Source organism: Schistocerca americana, chromosome 3 (genome assembly GCF_021461395.2).
Source record: "Schistocerca americana isolate TAMUIC-IGC-003095 chromosome 3, iqSchAmer2.1, whole genome shotgun sequence".
Taxonomy (NCBI): Eukaryota; Metazoa; Arthropoda; class Insecta; order Orthoptera; family Acrididae; genus Schistocerca; species Schistocerca americana.
In genome coordinates, this window is record NC_060121.1 from 50,581,626 (window position 1) to 50,600,654 (window position 19,029).

At 40.6% G+C, this 19,029-nt stretch overlaps 1 protein-coding gene across 1 annotated transcript in view; it reads right to left on the minus strand.

Annotated features, from left to right (window-relative positions):
- The window catches only part of LOC124605505 (pre-mRNA-splicing factor ATP-dependent RNA helicase PRP16), a 186,628-nt gene that overhangs the window by 35,943 nt on the left and 131,656 nt on the right, over positions 1-19,029 (minus strand). The window contains exon 17 of the mRNA XM_047137238.1: positions 12,697-12,838. Coding sequence (XP_046993194.1) covers positions 12,697-12,838 — 142 coding nt within the window. The remainder of the gene's footprint in view (positions 1-12,696; positions 12,839-19,029) is intronic.

A 19,029-nucleotide genomic window follows, 5' to 3' on the forward strand; every position in this document is an offset into this window, starting at 1 on the left:
GAACCATAAGTGGGCAATAAGGTGTTGGATGTCCACACCTCTTCACGGAATAGGGAGTTTGGTGGCTTGTCCTATCTGTGAAGCAGGACAGACAGTGATCTGTGGCTGACAGTGTTGGTGCAGGCAAATGTGTTTGGAGTACGCAGTCCAGCGCACATCGTTGAGTGTGAAGCCCCACAGCAGATGACCACTGTATGATCCCATGTTGACTCAGTCACATTGTCAATTATGACTGCAGTGTGCACTACTGTTCAAGGAAATCACCTACTCAGGTATACACTGATGGAAAAAAAGTTGCAACTCGCAAAAAGTGTGTTACATCTGAAAGAAGATGTCTATTCACTATCCAAATTTCGCATCAGTCTCATGAGAGTGGCAGTAGTAAAACTACTATGAGGATGCACATCAGCTATTAATAGCACCATTATGAGGTGCCCATCAGCCATTAGTAGCACCACTAAGAGGATGCAAATCAGGTTTCCTTTAAATAAATGCTGCAAAGATTACGAGCATTAGTTATTTTTGAGATTGGATGTGGTGAGTTGATGTTGGTCAAGAAAGTCCTTAAGGTAACAAAGATGCCATTATCAACACCTGACTGAGTTTGAATGAGGTCTTGTAATAGAGCTACAAGAAGCAGGCTACCCATTCTGTGATATTGCATAATGACTTGGCAGGAATGTAGCCACTGTACATGACTGTTTGCAGTGCTGGTCATGAGAATGGACAGTCGCTAGATGCCTGGAGGCAGCCAAGTACCACTGCCGAGCTGTGTTCAGTGTATGGCTCTGGCATATCATACTGCATCTGCAACAGTAATTTGAGCAGTGGTTGGCACCACAATGACACAGTGAACTGTTACAAATTGGTTACTTCAAGGACAGCTCTGAGTCGGATGCCCTATAACATGCAACCCTAAACCAATGCCATTTGTGACGTCAGTGGTGTCCAGCGAGAGCTCATTGGAGAGCAGGGTGAAGGTCTGTTGTTTTTCCTGATGAAAGCTAGTTCTATCTCAGTGCCAGTGATGAATGTGTGTTGGTTAGGAGTCCAGTTGAGGACCTGCAATCAACCTTTCTCTGTGCTCCACACACTGGACCTACACGTGGAGTTATAATCTGGAGTGTTATTTCGTATGGCAATTTGAGCACTCTTGTGTTTATTCCACACACCTTGACTGCAAATCTGTTTGTCAATCTGGTGATTCAACTTGTTATGCTGCCATTCATGAACAGCACCCCAGGGAATGTTTTCCAATAGGATAATGCTCACCCACATACCACTGCTGTAACCCAGCATGCTCTCCAGTGTGTTGATATGTTGCCTTGTCCTTTTCAATCACCAGATTTGTCTCCAGTCACACACATATGTGACATCATTGGATGACAACTCAAGCATCATCCACAACCAGCATTAATTGTGTATTGACCAATGAAGTGCAACAGCCGCTGAACTGCATCCCACAACTGACATCTGGCACCTTACAACACAATGCATGCACATTTGCATGCTTGCATTCAATGTTTGGAAGGTTACAACCTTATTAACGTACCAGTATTTCACATCTGCACTCTCCTGCTTACACTGACCTGTGATCTTGCAATGTTAATTCTTACATTTATTAACTAGAAAAAGGTGTTCGCAAAATTTCATTACTCGACAGTAATTATTTTTTCATCTGATTTTTTTGCATCAGTGTATTTTTCTTCCTCCAGTGTAGATGAACCAGCTCTTGCCAATATCAACAAGCTATAGTGACAACTACTGTCAATGCATTATCCTAATTATCCTGGCGGGAAAGAGCAAACCAAGTTTCCCGAGTTTTTCAATAAAAAAGAAAAATATTTAAAGGTGTGTCCCTCCCATATAAACATATATATATATATCAGCCATTGGTTGATTAAACTTTTTAAAACATAAATGATTTCTTGTTCTTTCTGTATCTTTTCTTCAACTAAAGGCAGAAGTTGAAATTTTTACATACGATGTTAAAATAACACTCAACCAACTCCACCGATAAAGACAGCCCAAGAAAAATTCTCATGAACATCAATACCATGATTATGCTGCTGGAACACAATAATTTTTTTAATCAGTGAAGCCATTAAAGAACAGAAAGCTTAAATAGAGAGATAGAGAGAGTGTGAGTGTGAGTGTGAGTGTGTGTGTGTGTGTGTGTGTGTGTGTGAGAGAGAGAGAGAGAGAGAGAGAGAGAGAGAGAGAGAGAGAGAGAGAGAGAGAGAGGGCCAAAAGAAGTTCGTTAGTATCAAACATTGGTCTTAATTTGAGGAAGAAATGTATGAGAACGTCTGTTTGGAGCACAGCACTGTATTGTAGTGAAACACACACTGTGAGAAAACCAGAACAGAAGAGAATCAAAGTGTCTGAGAAGTGGTGCTACAGGAGGATGTTGAAAATTAAGTGAATTGGCAAGGAGAAAAATATGTGGAAAGCACTGTCTTGAAGAAGGGACAGGACAATTAAGGTATCAGTGGATAGCTTCCATGGTACTAGAGCAGCAGTCAGCAAGCCACGTGACACGAGCTGTATGCCTTTTCCTTATGGCCCACAGATATTTTATGAATAAGAGTCTTATCATTTACAATTATTTTAATTTTGCATCAAAGCTGAATTTCAAGTATCAATGACGACAACTGCTGTCCGTGCACCACCAGTGCCGGTTGATAAAGCGAAATGAGTTAAAGTGAAACGAGTTATTGTGCATCCATGGCACTGTAGGAAACTAACAATTATTTCGTTTTCAACAATGGAAACACCAGGATGGAACATAACACTATTATGAAAAGGATTGTTGCTACTCACCATATAGCGGAGATGCTGAGTCGCACGTAGACACAACAAAAAGACTGTCAGAAAATGAGCTTCTTTCCAACAAGGCCTTCATCAGATACAGAACACACACACACACACACACACACACACACACACACAAATGTGACCTCAATCTCTGGCTACTGACGCTACATTGCAAGCAGTTGCGCATGATGGGAGACACAAGTGGGGGGGGGGGGGGGGTGATAAGGAGAAAGCTGGGGCAGGGAGGGGGAGGGATAACAGGGTAGGGGTGGGGGGATGGTGAGGTGCTGCTTGTGGGAGCATGGGAGCACATAGGGGCAAGGAGGAGAGAGGAGAGGGTAGGGTAGTTAGGAGGTCAAATGAAAGGCAGTGGTGGAGGGGGGGGGGGGGGGAAGGTTCGCAGAAAAGGACAGAGCATGCATTGGTGTAATTAGAACAAGGAAGGGGCTAGAGGGTGAGGAAATGACTAACAAAGGCTGAGTCCAGGAGGGTTATGGGAATGTAGGATATATTGCAGGGAAAGTTCTCACCTGCACAGTTCAGAAAAGCTGGCATTGGTGGGAACGATCCCGATGAAAAGGCGGTGAAGCAACCATTGACACAAAGAATGTCGTGTTGGGCTGTGCGCTCAGTAATGGGGGTGGTCCAGCTGTTTCTACGCCACAGTTTGTAGATTGCCATTCATGTGGCCAGACAGCTTGTTGATCATCATGCCCACATAGCAGGAAGCACAGTAGTTGCAGTTTAGTTTGTAGATCACATGACTGGTTTCAAAGAAAGCCCTGCCTTCGATGGGATAAGTGATATTAGTGACCGGACTGGAGGTGATGGTGGGACGATGTATGGGACAGGTCTTGCATCTAGCTCTACTACAGGGATATGAGCCAAGAGGCAAGAGGGTTGGGAGCAAGAGTTGTGTATGGATGGAAGATGATATTGTGTAGGTTTGGTGGGCTGCGGATTACCATTGCGGGAGGGGTGGAAATGATAGTGGGTAGGTCATTCTTCATTTGAGAGCACGATGAGAGGCACTAGAAACCCTGGTGGAGAATGAATTCAGTTGCTCCAGTCCTGGGTGGTACTGAGTCACAAGAGGAATGCTCATCTGTTGTCGGATGGTGGGACTTTGGGATGTAGTGTGTGATTGGGAGGAGATAACAAAGGGAGATCTGTTTTTGTACAAGGTTGGGAGGATAATTATGGTCTCTGAATGCCTCAGTGTGACCCTTGGTGTATTCCATGAGAGACAGCTTGTCACTACAGATGTGATGGCCACAGGTAGCTATGCTGTATGGAAAGAACTTCTTGGTAAGAAATGTGGATAGCTGTCAAAGTGGAGCTATTGCTGGTGTTTGGTAGGTTTGATATGGGCAGAGTTACTGATGTAGCTATCTATGAGGTGGAGGCCAACATCAAGGAAAGTGTGTTGAGTAGGACCCAGCGAAGCAAATGGGAGAGATGGTGCTGCTTTTCTGGAAGAATGTGGGATAGGATGTCCTCACCCTTGATCCAGATCATGAAGATGTCGTCAATGAATCTCAACCAGGTGAGGGATTTGGGATTATAGGTGTTTAGGAAGGATTCCTCTACATGGCCCAAGAATAGGTTGGCATAGGATGGTGTCATGCGAATGATATGGCCATACCCAAGATCTATATGAAGGTAATGCCTTCAAAGGAGAAGTAATTGTGGATGAGGATATAGTTGATCATGGTGATTAGGAAGGAGATTGTCGGTTTGGAATCTGTCCGATAAGATGGGAAAGGTAGTGTTCAACAACAGTACGGCCATGGCATTAGGGATGTCAGTGTCAAGGGAGACGGCATCAATAGTGATGAGCAGGACACCAAGTGGTAAAGGAACGGGAACTGTGGAGAGTAGGTAGAGGAAATGGTTGGTCTTTTATATAGGAGGGTAGGTTGCAGTTAATAGGCTGAAGGTGTTGGTCTACTAGAACAGAGATTCCCTTAGTGGGGGCACAGTAATGGGCCACAATGGTGTGTCCTGGGTGGTTGGGTTTATGAACTTTAGGAAGCATGTAGAAGGTAGGAGTGTGAGGAGTGGTTGGGTGAAGAGAGAGATGGACTGTGGGGAGAGGTTTTCAAATGGGCCTAAGGATTTGTATGGGGACTGGAGATCCTGCTGGATTTATGGAACTGGGTCACTGTGGCAGGGTTTGTAGATGGATGAATCTGACAGCTGGCGGAGTCCTTCTGCCAGGTACTCCTTGCAGTTCAAAACAACAGTGGTGAAGCCTTTGTCAACAGGTAGGACTATAAGGTTACGATCAGTTTTTAGGTGGTGGATTGCAATTCTTTCTGCAGATGTAAGGCTAGTTTGCATGTTGATGGATTTGGGAAATGATGGTGAGCCAAGGTTTGAGGTTAAGAAATTCTGGAAAGTTAAAGGGGGTGGTTTGGGGGCAGTGGGGGTGGATCACGGTTGGATGAAGGAGTGAACTGAGTCAGGCAGGGTTCAACTTTGGTCGAGTCTGATTGGTAGGGTTGGTGGGGAAAAAGTGTTTCCACTGTAGGGACCAGTAGAAGGAGAAAAGGTCTTTTAACAAGTCCTTCATGATTGAATTTGGGGGTGGTGGGAGGGGGGGGGGAGGGGGGGGGGGGCAAAAGGCAGGGCCCTTGGAAAGGACTGATATTTCTGCGGGGCTAAGGGTTTTTGGAGGAAAGGTTCAGACTGTGTTTCGTGTCTGGTTAGGTTCTGGTTTCTGTATGGTGGAGAGAGGAGTTTTGGAGGATGAGGTAAATGTAGTAGGTCTGAGGCATGATTTGTTGTCTATGACGGGACGTGGGGGAGATTTGGAGGTTGTGGGAGGACAGGTGGCAGCTGGAGGTGGGTAACATGAGCCAAGCAACAACACAGGAACAGTATGTGGAAATGGTTCTGACTAGGGATAAGGAAACTTATCCGTATTGGTGAAGATGGAAGGAGTAAGGATACATGGTGGAGGATAAAAACACATGAAAATATGTAGCTAACATAGAAATATGTCCAAAAAATTCACAAAAATACACTAAAACACGTGGGAAAAATGCCACAAAGGATGAAACAGGTGGAGTAGGGGAAAACAAGATGACATCTACGGTAGCAGGCCGATAGTTAAAGACAAGAACCAACTGAGATTGGCATGGAGACACAATGAGATCAAGGAAAAAATAAATAAAAATATTATAATGTGGGTTGTTGATGGATAAGTGTGAAGAAGGGGGACAACAGATGTGACTAGTTAGGTGAAGTTAGTATGTGCAAACTGGAATAGAGTGGAGGGGGAGGGGGAGGGGGAGGGGGGGGGGGTGGAACAGGTTGGTAGGATGAGATACAAGGTTGTGTGGCACAGGAAGGTATGGGAAATAACACACGAAATTATGCAGGTGTGCTTCAGGGAGAGTAATCAATTAGAAGGTATTGGATTTAGTGGGAGTAATGTGCGACATGAGATGCTGCACCACCAATCAGTGTGGTATTGTAGCTGTCTGCTGTGCAAGGCAGAGATGGTTGATACAGTGTGGTTAGAAAGTATAGGTTGCAGGGCGGTGCAGTTTGTAAGGCGACAAGAGAAACACAGGAAAGAAGAGAAAGAAGGACTGACACTGATTACAGTAATGCATTAGAAAATAGTAACACAGGAATACAGCACTGGGATACAAGAAAAGCCATCAGGCAAAATTCAACAATGGAAAATCCAGGATGGAATGTAACAATATTATGATAAGGATAGTTGCTACTCCCCATATGGCAGAGATGTTCAGTCGCAGACACGCAAATGAGAAAAAAGGTCATAAAATAAGCTTACGGCCATCAAGGCCTTCTTTGGAGGTACACACACACACACACACACACACACACACACACACACACACAAGTGCAACTCACATCTACATCACCACAGTCTCTGCGGCTGAGGCCACATTGCAAGCAGCATTGTATGATGCGAGACGCAACCGGGTGGTGGCAGTACAGTGGAGGCAGGGATGGGGAGGTGGAGGTGGAGGGTGGAGGGATAGCAGGATAGGGATGGGGGATGGAGAAGTGCTGCTTGTGGGGGCATACAGAGGTGAGGTGGAGAGAGGGTAAGGCATCTAGGTGCAAGTCAGAAGGATTGATAGATGGCAGGGAGAGAGGTTAGTGGAAAAGGAAAGAGGTTAAGTGACTGTGGATGCACTGGTGGAATAGAAGACTGTGTAATGCTGAATGGGAATAGGGAAGAGGCAAGGGGGTAGGACAATTACTAATGAAGGTTGAGGCCAGGAGGGTTACAGCAACATAGGCTGTATTGCAGGGACAGTTCCCACCTGCGCAATTCAGTAAAGGTGGTGATGGTGGGAATGATCCAGATGGCACAGGCTGTGAAGCAGTTGCTGAAAATGAAGAACATAGTGTTGGGCGGCGTGTTCAGCAATGGGATGCTTCAGCTGCATCTTGGCCACAGTTCGTAGGTTCATGCTGACAGGCAGCTTGTTGGTTGTCATGCACATGTAGAATGCAGCACAATGCAGCTTAGCTTGTAGATCACATGATTGGTTTTACAGCCCCATTATAGCAAGTTACTGTGCCCCCACTGTGAGAATCTCTGCTCTCATAGACCATATCTTCAACCCATTACCCACAATATATCCTCCTACACAAAATATACCAACCATTTCCACCACCAACTCCCCACAGTTCCAGTTCCTCTACCACGTGGTGCCCTGCTCGTCACTATTGATGCCACCTCCCTGTACATTAACATTTCTAATGCCCATTGTCTTCCCACTATTGAACACTACCTATCCCAATGCCCGATGGATTCCAAACCAATAACCTCCTTCCTAGTCACCATAACCAACTAGGCGCCATAACCAACTATATCCCCTCCCATAATTACTTCTGCTTTGATGGCATTACCTACAAATAAATCTGGGGTACAGCTATGGGCACTCACACAGTGCCAACCTATTCATGGGACATCTAGAAGAATCCTTCCTAAACACCTAGAATCACAAACCCCTCAACTGGTTCAGATTCCATGACATCTTCATCATCTGGATCGAGGATGAGGACAGCCTATCCACATTCCTCCAGAATTTCAACACCTTCACCCCATTCGCTTCACGTGGTCCTACTCAACTCAACAAACCACTTATCTTGATGTTGGCCTCCATCTCAAAGATGACTACATCAGTATCTCCATCCATATCAAACCTACCAAGCATCAGCAATAATTCGACAGCTGCCACCCATTCCATACCAAGAAGTCCCATCCATACAGCCTACCCATCCACAACCATCGCATGTGTAGTGACAAGTGGCCACTCTCGAACAGAACAAGGATTCCACTGAGGCATTCACAGAGCATTATTACCCTCCCAATTTTGTACAAAAACAGATCTCCCGTGCCTTATCTCCCCAGTCACCCACCACATCCCAGAGTCCCACTGTCCAGCCACAGATGAGCATTCCCCTCCTGACTGAGTACCACCCAGGGGTGGAGCAGCTAAATCACAATCTCTGCCAGAGTTTCAGCTATCTCTCGTCATGCCCTGAAATGTTGAATGTCCTACCCACTATCCTTCCCACCGCTCCCACAATTTTACTCCACCACCTATTGAACCTACACAATATCGTTTGTGGAAATGATTACAACCTTAATGTTTTTGATAAGCTTTAATAGTTATGCTGTTTGAAACGAATGATTAAGGAGGAAGTTTTATTTCACCACCTAGAACAAGCATTTGCATCATATGAATGCATGGTTTTGCGATGATATATACAGATAAAATTTTCTCAAGCTTCCATCCATGTCAAGTAGCTTAAAATCCACTTTTGAGTGGTGATCATCTTTGGTTGCTGCAACCAAAAGCAGCCAAAAGACGGTAACAAACTGACAATGGCTGATATGTACTGGGCAAAAGCTTGTGGATTTTAAATCACTTGATATGACTGGAAGCTCAGGAGAATTTTATGAATTCTTAGTGTCAATGCAATTACCATGGCTAAAACTGGTAAGTGTTACAACCGATGGAGGCAAAGCAATGAGTGAACAAAATAAGGGTCCGATGGATAGGATGGAAACTAAACTGGCAGAATAAGTTGTGATATCCCATTATTTTTGCATCATGTTGTTCATTAAAAAGTGTTAGTCTACAGAGTTCTTGCACGGGCAGAAGTAATGGACAACTTGGTATCCACTGTACATTTAATAACAAAAAATGGATTGATACATTACTAGTTCCAACAGTTCCTGTCGGATATGGATGCACGTCACTGAGGTGTCCTGTATTATTCTGAAGTGAGGTGCTTAAGCAGAGGTGCAGCACTGAGAAGATTTTTTGACATCAGAAAAAAACCAACACAGTTATAAAAGAAAAAGGCAAATGTATTCCAGAACTTAAAGGCCCTAAATGGTTAACAGACCTTCGAATTTTGACAGATTTAACAAAAGAGTTAAATATTTGAATATGACTCCTCAAGTACATGGTACACACACTAATGCAAAGGGATTCCATGTGAAAAACAAGCTCTCCATAAAACATATTATTGGGAAAAACCTGGAATATGTCCCAAATTGTACATGAGCTGTCAAGGTAGTTGGAATGAATTTACATTGGAAAAATAATAAACTGAAATGCAGTTTAACACAGCTACAAAATCAGTTCAATGAGAGAGTTAACTCTTTCTATGAAATCAGTGATCTTGTTAAATTTTATGGCAGTTTGCCATCTAGTTTTTAAGAGATAAAAATTTTTGCTTAGCAATTAAATACAATTTTTGGCAGCATTTACTCATGTGAGCACACTTTTTAAATTCTCAATTACAGAAAAAAATAAATAATTCCCCCCCCCCCCCCCCCCCCTTCACAGATGAGCATTTAAGTGCCAGTCTCCGAATTTCTATGACATAAATGAAAGCAAAGACTGCACATCCATAACTAGGTAGCCAAATGCAGCTCCAAACATTAATTTCAAGTCTGATTCAACTTGCATGTAGGCCTATAATTATTTCAAAATTCTCATTTAATTTGTCTGTTTTTTCCTTATTTTCCTTTCACCATTGTTCCTACTTCATAATAAAATGATGATGAATAAAATGTAAAAGCGAATATCTGTGTTTTTGGATTTTTAATATCATCATATAGTTACAGATACACAAAATTATTAATGGGTGCAGCTCGCCTTTATTTCATTTGATACTACATGGTTCTTGTCTGCTAAAAGGTTGTCGACCACTTCACTTGATGGGAGTGTGTAGACAGTAAAAATTGTAGAGGTAGACACAGACTGTAATATATGCAACAAATAATTAAAGCTGTTGGGTGCAAGTGATCCTCTGAAATGAAGAGGTTGTGCAAGATAGAAAGTCATAGCACGCCGCATCAAACCAGTCGTATGAGCAGTGAGGAAAAAACAGTAAAACAAAGTAGCATTTTGGTGAATATCGCTAAAATTGTCCAGTTTTTAGAGCCCAGAACAGAGAGTAGGAATGGCAGTGAAAGAGTAAAAAAACAGATTTTTACCAAATGGACTGTAGTGTAAAAAGCTAGTTGTCAATGTACAGTCATGAACTCTGTATTGGTTAACATTACAGTATACCATACTTAAAAGTTATTTTGTGATGCCACTCCCTTTTTGCTTATGGAGAGCTGCATCAAACCAGTATCAGGACTGAAGACCACAACTACTACAATTCACCTATCATTCATGAGAGGACATTTCCTAATATGATGTGATTTACATTTGAAGGATAATGTAAAATGTCTAGACGCAATGGGAATGTGGTTATGGAGGATGATGGACAAAACAGTTTGGACAGAATGGAAGACAAATGAAGCAGTATTAAAAAGAATAAAAGTATATTGTATTGGACTGTACATAACCATGGTAATGGAAAATGAAATAAGAGTTTGGCACACGAGACAGATGGGATTCGTTGGTATATAACTGGGTATTGTGATGCACCATTTTGCTTAACTACGCTAGCAACTGGAAGAAACAGTGAATATGATTTTTACTGTTTTCATTCTTTACCTAGATGTTTGGTTTGTATTCAATGAATCATACTGAGTTTAAAACCTATTAATTGCACTTATGTCACCACTCGAGGTGCGAACGTCTGAATTCAAACTTCTCTGAAAGCTTTTAACTGTGGGCATAATTTTTTTCTAGTAGACTGTAACAGACATTATAGATTACAGTTAATATTTTCTGACAATTAGGTGATCCAGTAATATTGTATTACTAATTTGATGATACTGCCCATTTATGAGAACTTTAAGGATGAGGAGGAGATTAGGTAGGGTTTAACATCCCATCAACAATGAGGTCATTAGAGACAGAGCACAAGCTCAAATTAGGTAAGGACAAAGAGGGAAGTCAGCTGTGCCCTTTCAAAGGACCCATCCTGACATTTGTCTTAAAGGATTTAGAGAACTCAAAGAAAATCTAAATCAGGTTTGAACCATCATTCTCCCGAATACAAGTCCAGTGGGCTTGCCACTATGCTACCTCACTTGGTAGGGATTTAATGACTGTAAGTAAGTGCTCAAGTACTTGTTACATTCTTGCTTGTTCACACTTCGTCCAAGTACTCTGCTGTCAATTTATTGGGAAATTGTAACCACTACTTTAAACAGTTAGGGATACTAAGCATTATATGCAGCTGTACTAATTTGTAACATATGTAAGCTGAATTGGTAACAGTTTCATGCTCTGTTCTATCTTTTAAGACTAGCTTTCCAAATGTTGCTTTTGTGGCCGGTTATTTTCTCTGCCATAAGACACCACATCTTTCACAACTTTAGCTACTTGAAGAAAACTATATGAATTACTGTGGGCTGATATGCAGTAATGGCAGCTGTTTCATTTCTCTCACACTTGATGTCATAATCTGGGTAAACATTGTCCAAATCATCGCCATCTTTTTCTTTATAGTGAATTCGAACAAACAATTAAAAGAATGGAAAAATGTAGCTATGAACTCTCCACCTTCAGGTTACTATTCCACTCTTCTATCCATTACACCATGAGGAACAGATGTGAGCGTAGTCTCTCTGAACATATGACTTGATTTTATCCATTACACCATAAGATACAGATGAGTGAGTAATCTCTCTAAACATGGCTCCATATGCTCGTAGAACGTATTTTTGTGGCTTTAATATTCATTCCAAACTGTGCAATGTTATAATTTCTAGTTACAAAAGACAAATATGAGTGGCTTTAGAAAATAGAAAACTTGCTGGTAAAATTGGTCCTCCATTCTTAGTTACCCTGAATGGTTAATAGTGAGCCCTCATACACGTATTGTTACACATTTTACAGCCTCTGTGCCACATATTTATTGGCATATACGTGCTATTGTTGCAATTCAAACATTCACCAGGTTCATAATTTATGATGTAAAGAAAGCAATACTTAGAACATGGGACATAGCTGAATACAAAAAGAGTGTCGGATACCTCGAATTTACTGAATCAATGGCCCACTCCATCTGCCTGGCATTATACTCTGTCCTAGTTGTACTGGTTTTTATACTGCTACTGCCAAATAGTCTATGTTTCTGCCATTTTGTCTACAGTGGCCTTTTTTTTGCTGAGTGTATCTAAACTATGAAGAAATGAAGAAAAATGTGGACAAAATAACTGAATGGTTGCAGTGACAAGGCACAGCTTTCAGTAAATGAAGATTACTAAATTATTTGACCATCTGTAAAATATTTTTAACTTCTACAGACACTGCAGTACCGGCTATAGCTAGCAATATTGTACTGTTACCCTACTGATATTGTCATATTTCAGAGCTCTTTCTAAAAAGTCAATGATTCAAGCCTGTAGTCAATAATTACTGGGCAGCCAGCTTTCAAGATGTCTACAAAATATTAACAACCTACTTGTTGCTTTTCCATTGATTGTAGACATTGAGATAGGTCAGGTGATCTGATTCTGGAACCTGGAATTTTTCTCTCACTGCATCAGCTTCTTCTTCGCGTCCTTTGGGGCGATAAAAAATTGATGGCACAGACAGCATGGAAACTGAAAAAAACATTCAAGATTAATCACTAACAGCAGAACAATAAAGTCTCAAGCCTATTAAAAATACAGGAATCTACCACAAAGGCAAAGGAAACAGATTAATCTAGGAAAGATTTGAATGTGAGGATTAATATATTTAAATACTGTTGCAAATATGATCATCCTGGCCACATAATACAGTTATTATTTTCTATGTTTTTAGTGTTCTTAGTCCATCTTTTCATGTTAAGCTACTTGTTCTGGAAAAAAAATCAATTCAGCTGTAACTAAAATAAAGAATAAATATATTGAAAAAAATAATGAATGAATTTTCCCAAGCGGATTTACAGTGGTCCATTAGAAGAGTAGACACTTGAAAATACTAGCTGATGAAAGAACATTTATCAAGGCCATTGAATATATGATTCTCTGTACAGATATAAAACAATAGTACTGTAGAAACTTGTCCTTATAACAAGCTTTTAAGAGTCACCTATGACAGAAACAGTACATTACAAGAAGAAAAGGCTACAAATCATAACTTGAGCCTAAATGTTACAAATACGAGGGCTATCCACAAAGTACATTATGTTTTGGAATTAAAAATAAATAAAGTATTGGAAATTTTTTTTATTATATACAGATGAAAGCCACATGTAAATACTAATTTTCTACATAGTTGCCATTTAAATTAAGGCACTTATCATAGGGATGGACGAGCTTGGAAATTCCTTCGTCATAAAATTCAGCCGCCTGTACCTTCAACCAAGTGGTTACCTCTTCTTGAAGCTGTGCGTAGTCATCAAAACGCTGCATAGCCAACCACTTCTACATTGCTGGGAATAAGTGGAAGTCGCTCGGTGCCAGGTCGGGACTGTACGGCGGATGAGGAAACAACTCCCACTTAAAAGATTCGAGAACTTCACGAGTGGCATTTGCCGTGTGGGCCCGGGCGTTGTCGTGAATCAGCAAGATCTTTGAGCCCAACTTTCCCCTGCACTTGTTTTGTATTGCTCTTCTGAGGTTGTGCTGAGTTTGGCAATACCTTTGAGAGTTTATTGTAGTGCCTCTTTCCAGGAAATCCACAAAAATCACACCTTTTCTGTCCCAAAAGACAGTCATTACGTGGTTGAAGGCGCAGACGGCCGAATTTTACGATGAAGGAATTTCCAAGCTCGTCCATTGCTACGATAAGTGCCTTAATTTAAATGGCAACTATGTAGAAAAGTAGTATTTAAGTGGGGCTTTCATCTGTATATAATAAAAAAATTTCCAATACTTTATTTATTTTTCATTCCAAAACGTAATGTACTTTGTGGATAGCCCTCGTATGTTGCTTTAGATTATGGTCACGAAATATTCAAAATGGAATCAAATTGACCACAGGGTAAAAGGCAAACAGGAAATGCCTGCATTTTGAAACCTACGATTCTTAATAAGATGAAGAGGGAAGAGGGGAATTAAACAATTTATTAGCAAATAAATGTGAAAAGATAAGAAAAGTACGGCAAGCAGGAAAATTCACCTAAAGAAAGAGACAATACAGGTGTTGTCGTTAGTCACAGTTGGTATTAAATGAATTACAAGCCATTACAGATTTTGGGGAGAGAAATACCGCCTTATGCAAGACATCTTTATTCTATTTTCTTTCACCCAGACATGTGTCAGCACTTTTTGTGCTATCTTCAGTGGGTTATATTTTTATTTTCTAACTGTAAAATTGTTATTGTATATTAACATTTAACAAAACTTTCACATTTGAGATATGTGTTGATGACCTGATGCACTATATATTGTTTATAACATAATGTCAAAGTTCTGTACAGCTTAATTGGGAAAAAGAGTGGATGTATGCATTAGTTTACATACCTTACATGATACTATTGGACACTTATTTTGCTAGCTATTCTGGTACACAATCTACAACTTCTCATCTGCAAACACCAAAATGTAATTTTTATTTTTCTGTTTATTATGCCTTTACATAGGGATATGGATATAAATACATTTTTCGTGTGTAACTTACAGTTTTGATATTGTGGTCCTTTCTCACATGTTGCTGGCAAAGTGAACAGGCAGATTTTGTGACCTATGGTCGCGACACTGCACTTTCTCCGATTTTTCAGAACATAGGGAGAGTTTTCACCGCCATTACGTGTTGTTGTGACTGTGTAGTATTCATTTGTTTCGTAGTGTGTTTAGCAGGGTGAGACATGCGAGTTGCATTGCGTTTGGTGTCTGTGGTGTGTGTGTGTGTGTGTGTGTGTGTTCGGGACTGGGGCAGAGAGAGAGAGAGAGGGAGAGAGAGAGAGAGAGAGAGAGAGAGAGAGAGAGAGAGAGAGAGAGAGGGCGGGTTCTATTGTGGCGAAGAGAGTTTTATTGCACAGTGATGTGTATTCATTGAGTACTTTCTTTCCTCTTTCAGTAAGATGTCGTCATTAAGAAGTGATCCAACAAACCAATACTGAAGTAAGTTACAGAAAACCCTGAATAACATAGAAATCATTTTCACAGAAACACAGATTAAAAGAATGATACAGAAAATTCCCAAGGCCCCCACCCTAAAATCATTGCCTAAAGTTCACAAACCCAGAATACATATACGTCCATTGATAAACTTTACCAAAGCACCAACATACTACTTAGCCAAACACACACACACACACACACACACACACACACACACACACATATACACACTGCCACAGACAGTATATAAATACACTGAAAACAGAAGTCTAAAGAACTCAAGAGACTTAATAGAAAAAATAAGGAATGAAAACATACCAAACACGGCAACAATGATTTTATTTGACATAATTTCCATGTACACACACATCCCAACACAATAAACCATTAACATCATAGAAAGAAACCTCCAACTACATGGAAACATAGCCACAACAAACATACAAGAAATATCAGCCACACTCAGGATCATCACAGAGCAAAACTACTTCACATTCAACAACAGATTTTACTCTCAATAAGATGGACTACTCATGGGAATCCCATCACTGCCCTCCTAGCTGACATTTTCCTCATTCAGATAGAAAAACAAATCTTTGACAAAATAGTAATACCAAAACAGTACAAAATAATTTAATGGTACAGATATGTGGATGACATATTTGCTTAATAGATGAACCACTGCCTCGCATAAAAGAACTTCATGAAAACATAAACCCCATCCACCCACAAATATAGTTCACCATTGAAACACAAACAGACGAAAAACTTAATTTCTTAGATCTCACCATACACAAAAGAAACAAACAAACATGAATTCACAATCTAAAGAAAGCCCACAATCACCACCACCATTATTCATAACCAATCCAATCACCCTATAACCCACAAAGAATCCAGCTTCAGATATTTACTACACAGGCTGAACAAAATACCCATGAACAAACATGATTACACACAAGAATTGAACACAATAACAAGACTTGCACAGGAGAATGGATATGATTAGAGGCACCTGTTTTCGCAAAGTTCGAAACGGCAAAATTTTACACATTTTGGTGAAAACGCGAAACTATTTACTTGTAAGCCAAACTTTCACATTTGAGATATGTGTTGATGACCTGATGCACTATATATTGTTTATAACATAATGTCAAAGTTCTGTACAGCTTAATTGGGAAAAAGAGTGGATGTATGCATTAGTTTACATACCTTACATGATACTATTGGACACTTATTTTGCTAGCTATTCTGGTACACAATCTACAACTTCTCATCTGCAAACACCAAAATGTAATTTTTATTTTTCTGTTTATTATGCCTTTACATAGGGATATGGATATAAATACATTTTTCGTGTGTAACTTACAGTTTTGATATTGTGGTCCTTTCTCACATGTTGCTGGCAAAGTGAACAGGCAGATTTCGTGACCTATGGTCGCGACACTGCACTTTCTCCGATTTTTCAGAACATAGGGAGAGTTTTCACCGCCATTACGTGTTGTTGTGACTGTGTAGTATTCATTTGTTTCGTAGTGTGTTTAGCAGGGTGAGACATGCGAGTTGCATTGTGTTTGGTGTCTGTGGTGTGTGTGTGTGTGTGTGTGTGTGTGTTCGGGACTGGGGCAGAGAGAGAGAGAGAGAGAGAGAGAGAGAGAGAGAGAGAGAGAGAGAGAGAGAGAGAGAGAGAGTGGGCGGGGGGAGGGGGGAGGGGGGGGAGGGAGGGAAAAAGACATTTTTTTCCACCCTCAATAGTAGTTTTGGTGTGAGTGTTATTTGTATAGTTCTTCTATTGTGGCGAAGAGAGTTTTATTGCACAGTGATGTGTATTCATTGAGTACTTTCTTTCCTCTTTCAGTAAGATGTCGTCATTAAGAAGTGATCCAACAAACCAATACTGAAGTAAGTTACAGAAAACCCTGAATAACATAGAAATCATTTTCACAGAAACACAGATTAAAAGAATGATACAGAAAATTCCCAAGGCCCCCACCCTAAAATCATTGCCTAAAGTTCACAAACCCAGAATACATATACGTCCATTGATAAACTTTACCAAAGCACCAACATACTACTTAGCCAAACACACACGCACACACACACACACACACACACACACACACACACACACACACATATACACACTGCCACAGACAGTATATAAATACACTGAAAACAGAAGTCTAAAGAACTCAAGAGACTTAATAGAAAAAATAAGGAATGAAAACATACCAAACACGGCAACAATGATTTTATTTGACATAATTTCCATGTACACACACATCCCAACACAATAAACCATTAACATCATAGAAAGAAACCTCCAACTACATGGAAACATAGCCACAACAAACATACAAGAAATATCAGCCACACTCAGGATCATCACAGAGCAAAACTACTTCACATTCAACAACAGATTTTACTCTCAATAAGATGGACTACTCATGGGAATCCCATCACTGCCCTCCTAGCTGACATTTTCCTCATTCAGATAGAAAAACAAATCTTTGACAAAATATTAATACCAAAACAGTACAAAATAATTTAATGGTACAGATATGTGGATGACATATTTGCTTAATAGATGAACCACTGCCTCGCATAAAAGAACTTCATGAAAACATAAACCCCATCCACCCACAAATATAGTTCACCATTGAAACACAAACAGACGAAAAACTTAATTTCTTAGATCTCACCATACACAAAAGAAACAAACAAACATGAATTCACAATCTAAAGAAAGCCCACAATCACCACCACCATTATTCATAACCAATCCAATCACCCTATAACCCACAAAGAATCCAGCTTCAGATATTTACTACACAGGCTGAACAAAATACCCATGAACAAACATGATTACACACAAGAATTGAACACAATAACACGACTTGCACAGGAGAATGGATATGATTAGAGGCACCTGTTTTCGCAAAGTTCGAAACGGCAAAATTTTACACATTTTGGTGAAAACGCGAAACTATTTACTTTTAAGCCAAATCGCGAAATAATTGACGAAACTTTGCAAAATCTCGTCATTTGAACTTAACTGCGGAAATTCTATTGGAGTTATGGTAATACAATCCGGATATCAATTGTACACCATTTCAATATATATAATATATCGATATAATGGAAGGAAACATTCCACGTGGGAAAAATTATATATAAAAACAAAGATGAGGTGACTTACCGAACAAAAGCGCTGGCAGGTCGATAGACACACAAACAAACACAAACATACACACAAAATTCAAGCTTTCGCAACAAACTGTTGCCTCATCAGGAAAGAGGGAAGGAGAGGGAAAGACGAAAGGATGTGGGTTTTAAGGGAGAGGGTAAGGAGTCATTCCAATCCCGGGAGCGGAAAGACTTACCTTAGGGGGAAAAAAGGACAGGTATACACTCGCACACACGCACATATCCATCCACACATACAGACACATACAGACACATACAGACAATATGTCTGCTTGTGTCTGTATGTGTGGATGGATATGTGCGTGTGTGCGAGTGTATACCTGTCCTTTTTTCCCCCTAAGGTAAGTCTTTCCGCTCCCGGGATTGGAATGACTCTTTACCCTCTCCCTTAAAACCCACATCCTTTCGTCTTTCCCTCTCCTTCCCTCTTTCCTGATGAGGCAACAGTTTGTTGCGAAAGCTTGAATTTTGTGTGTATGTTTGTGTTTGTTTGTGTGTCTATCGACCTGCCAGCGCTTTTGTTCGGTAAGTCACCT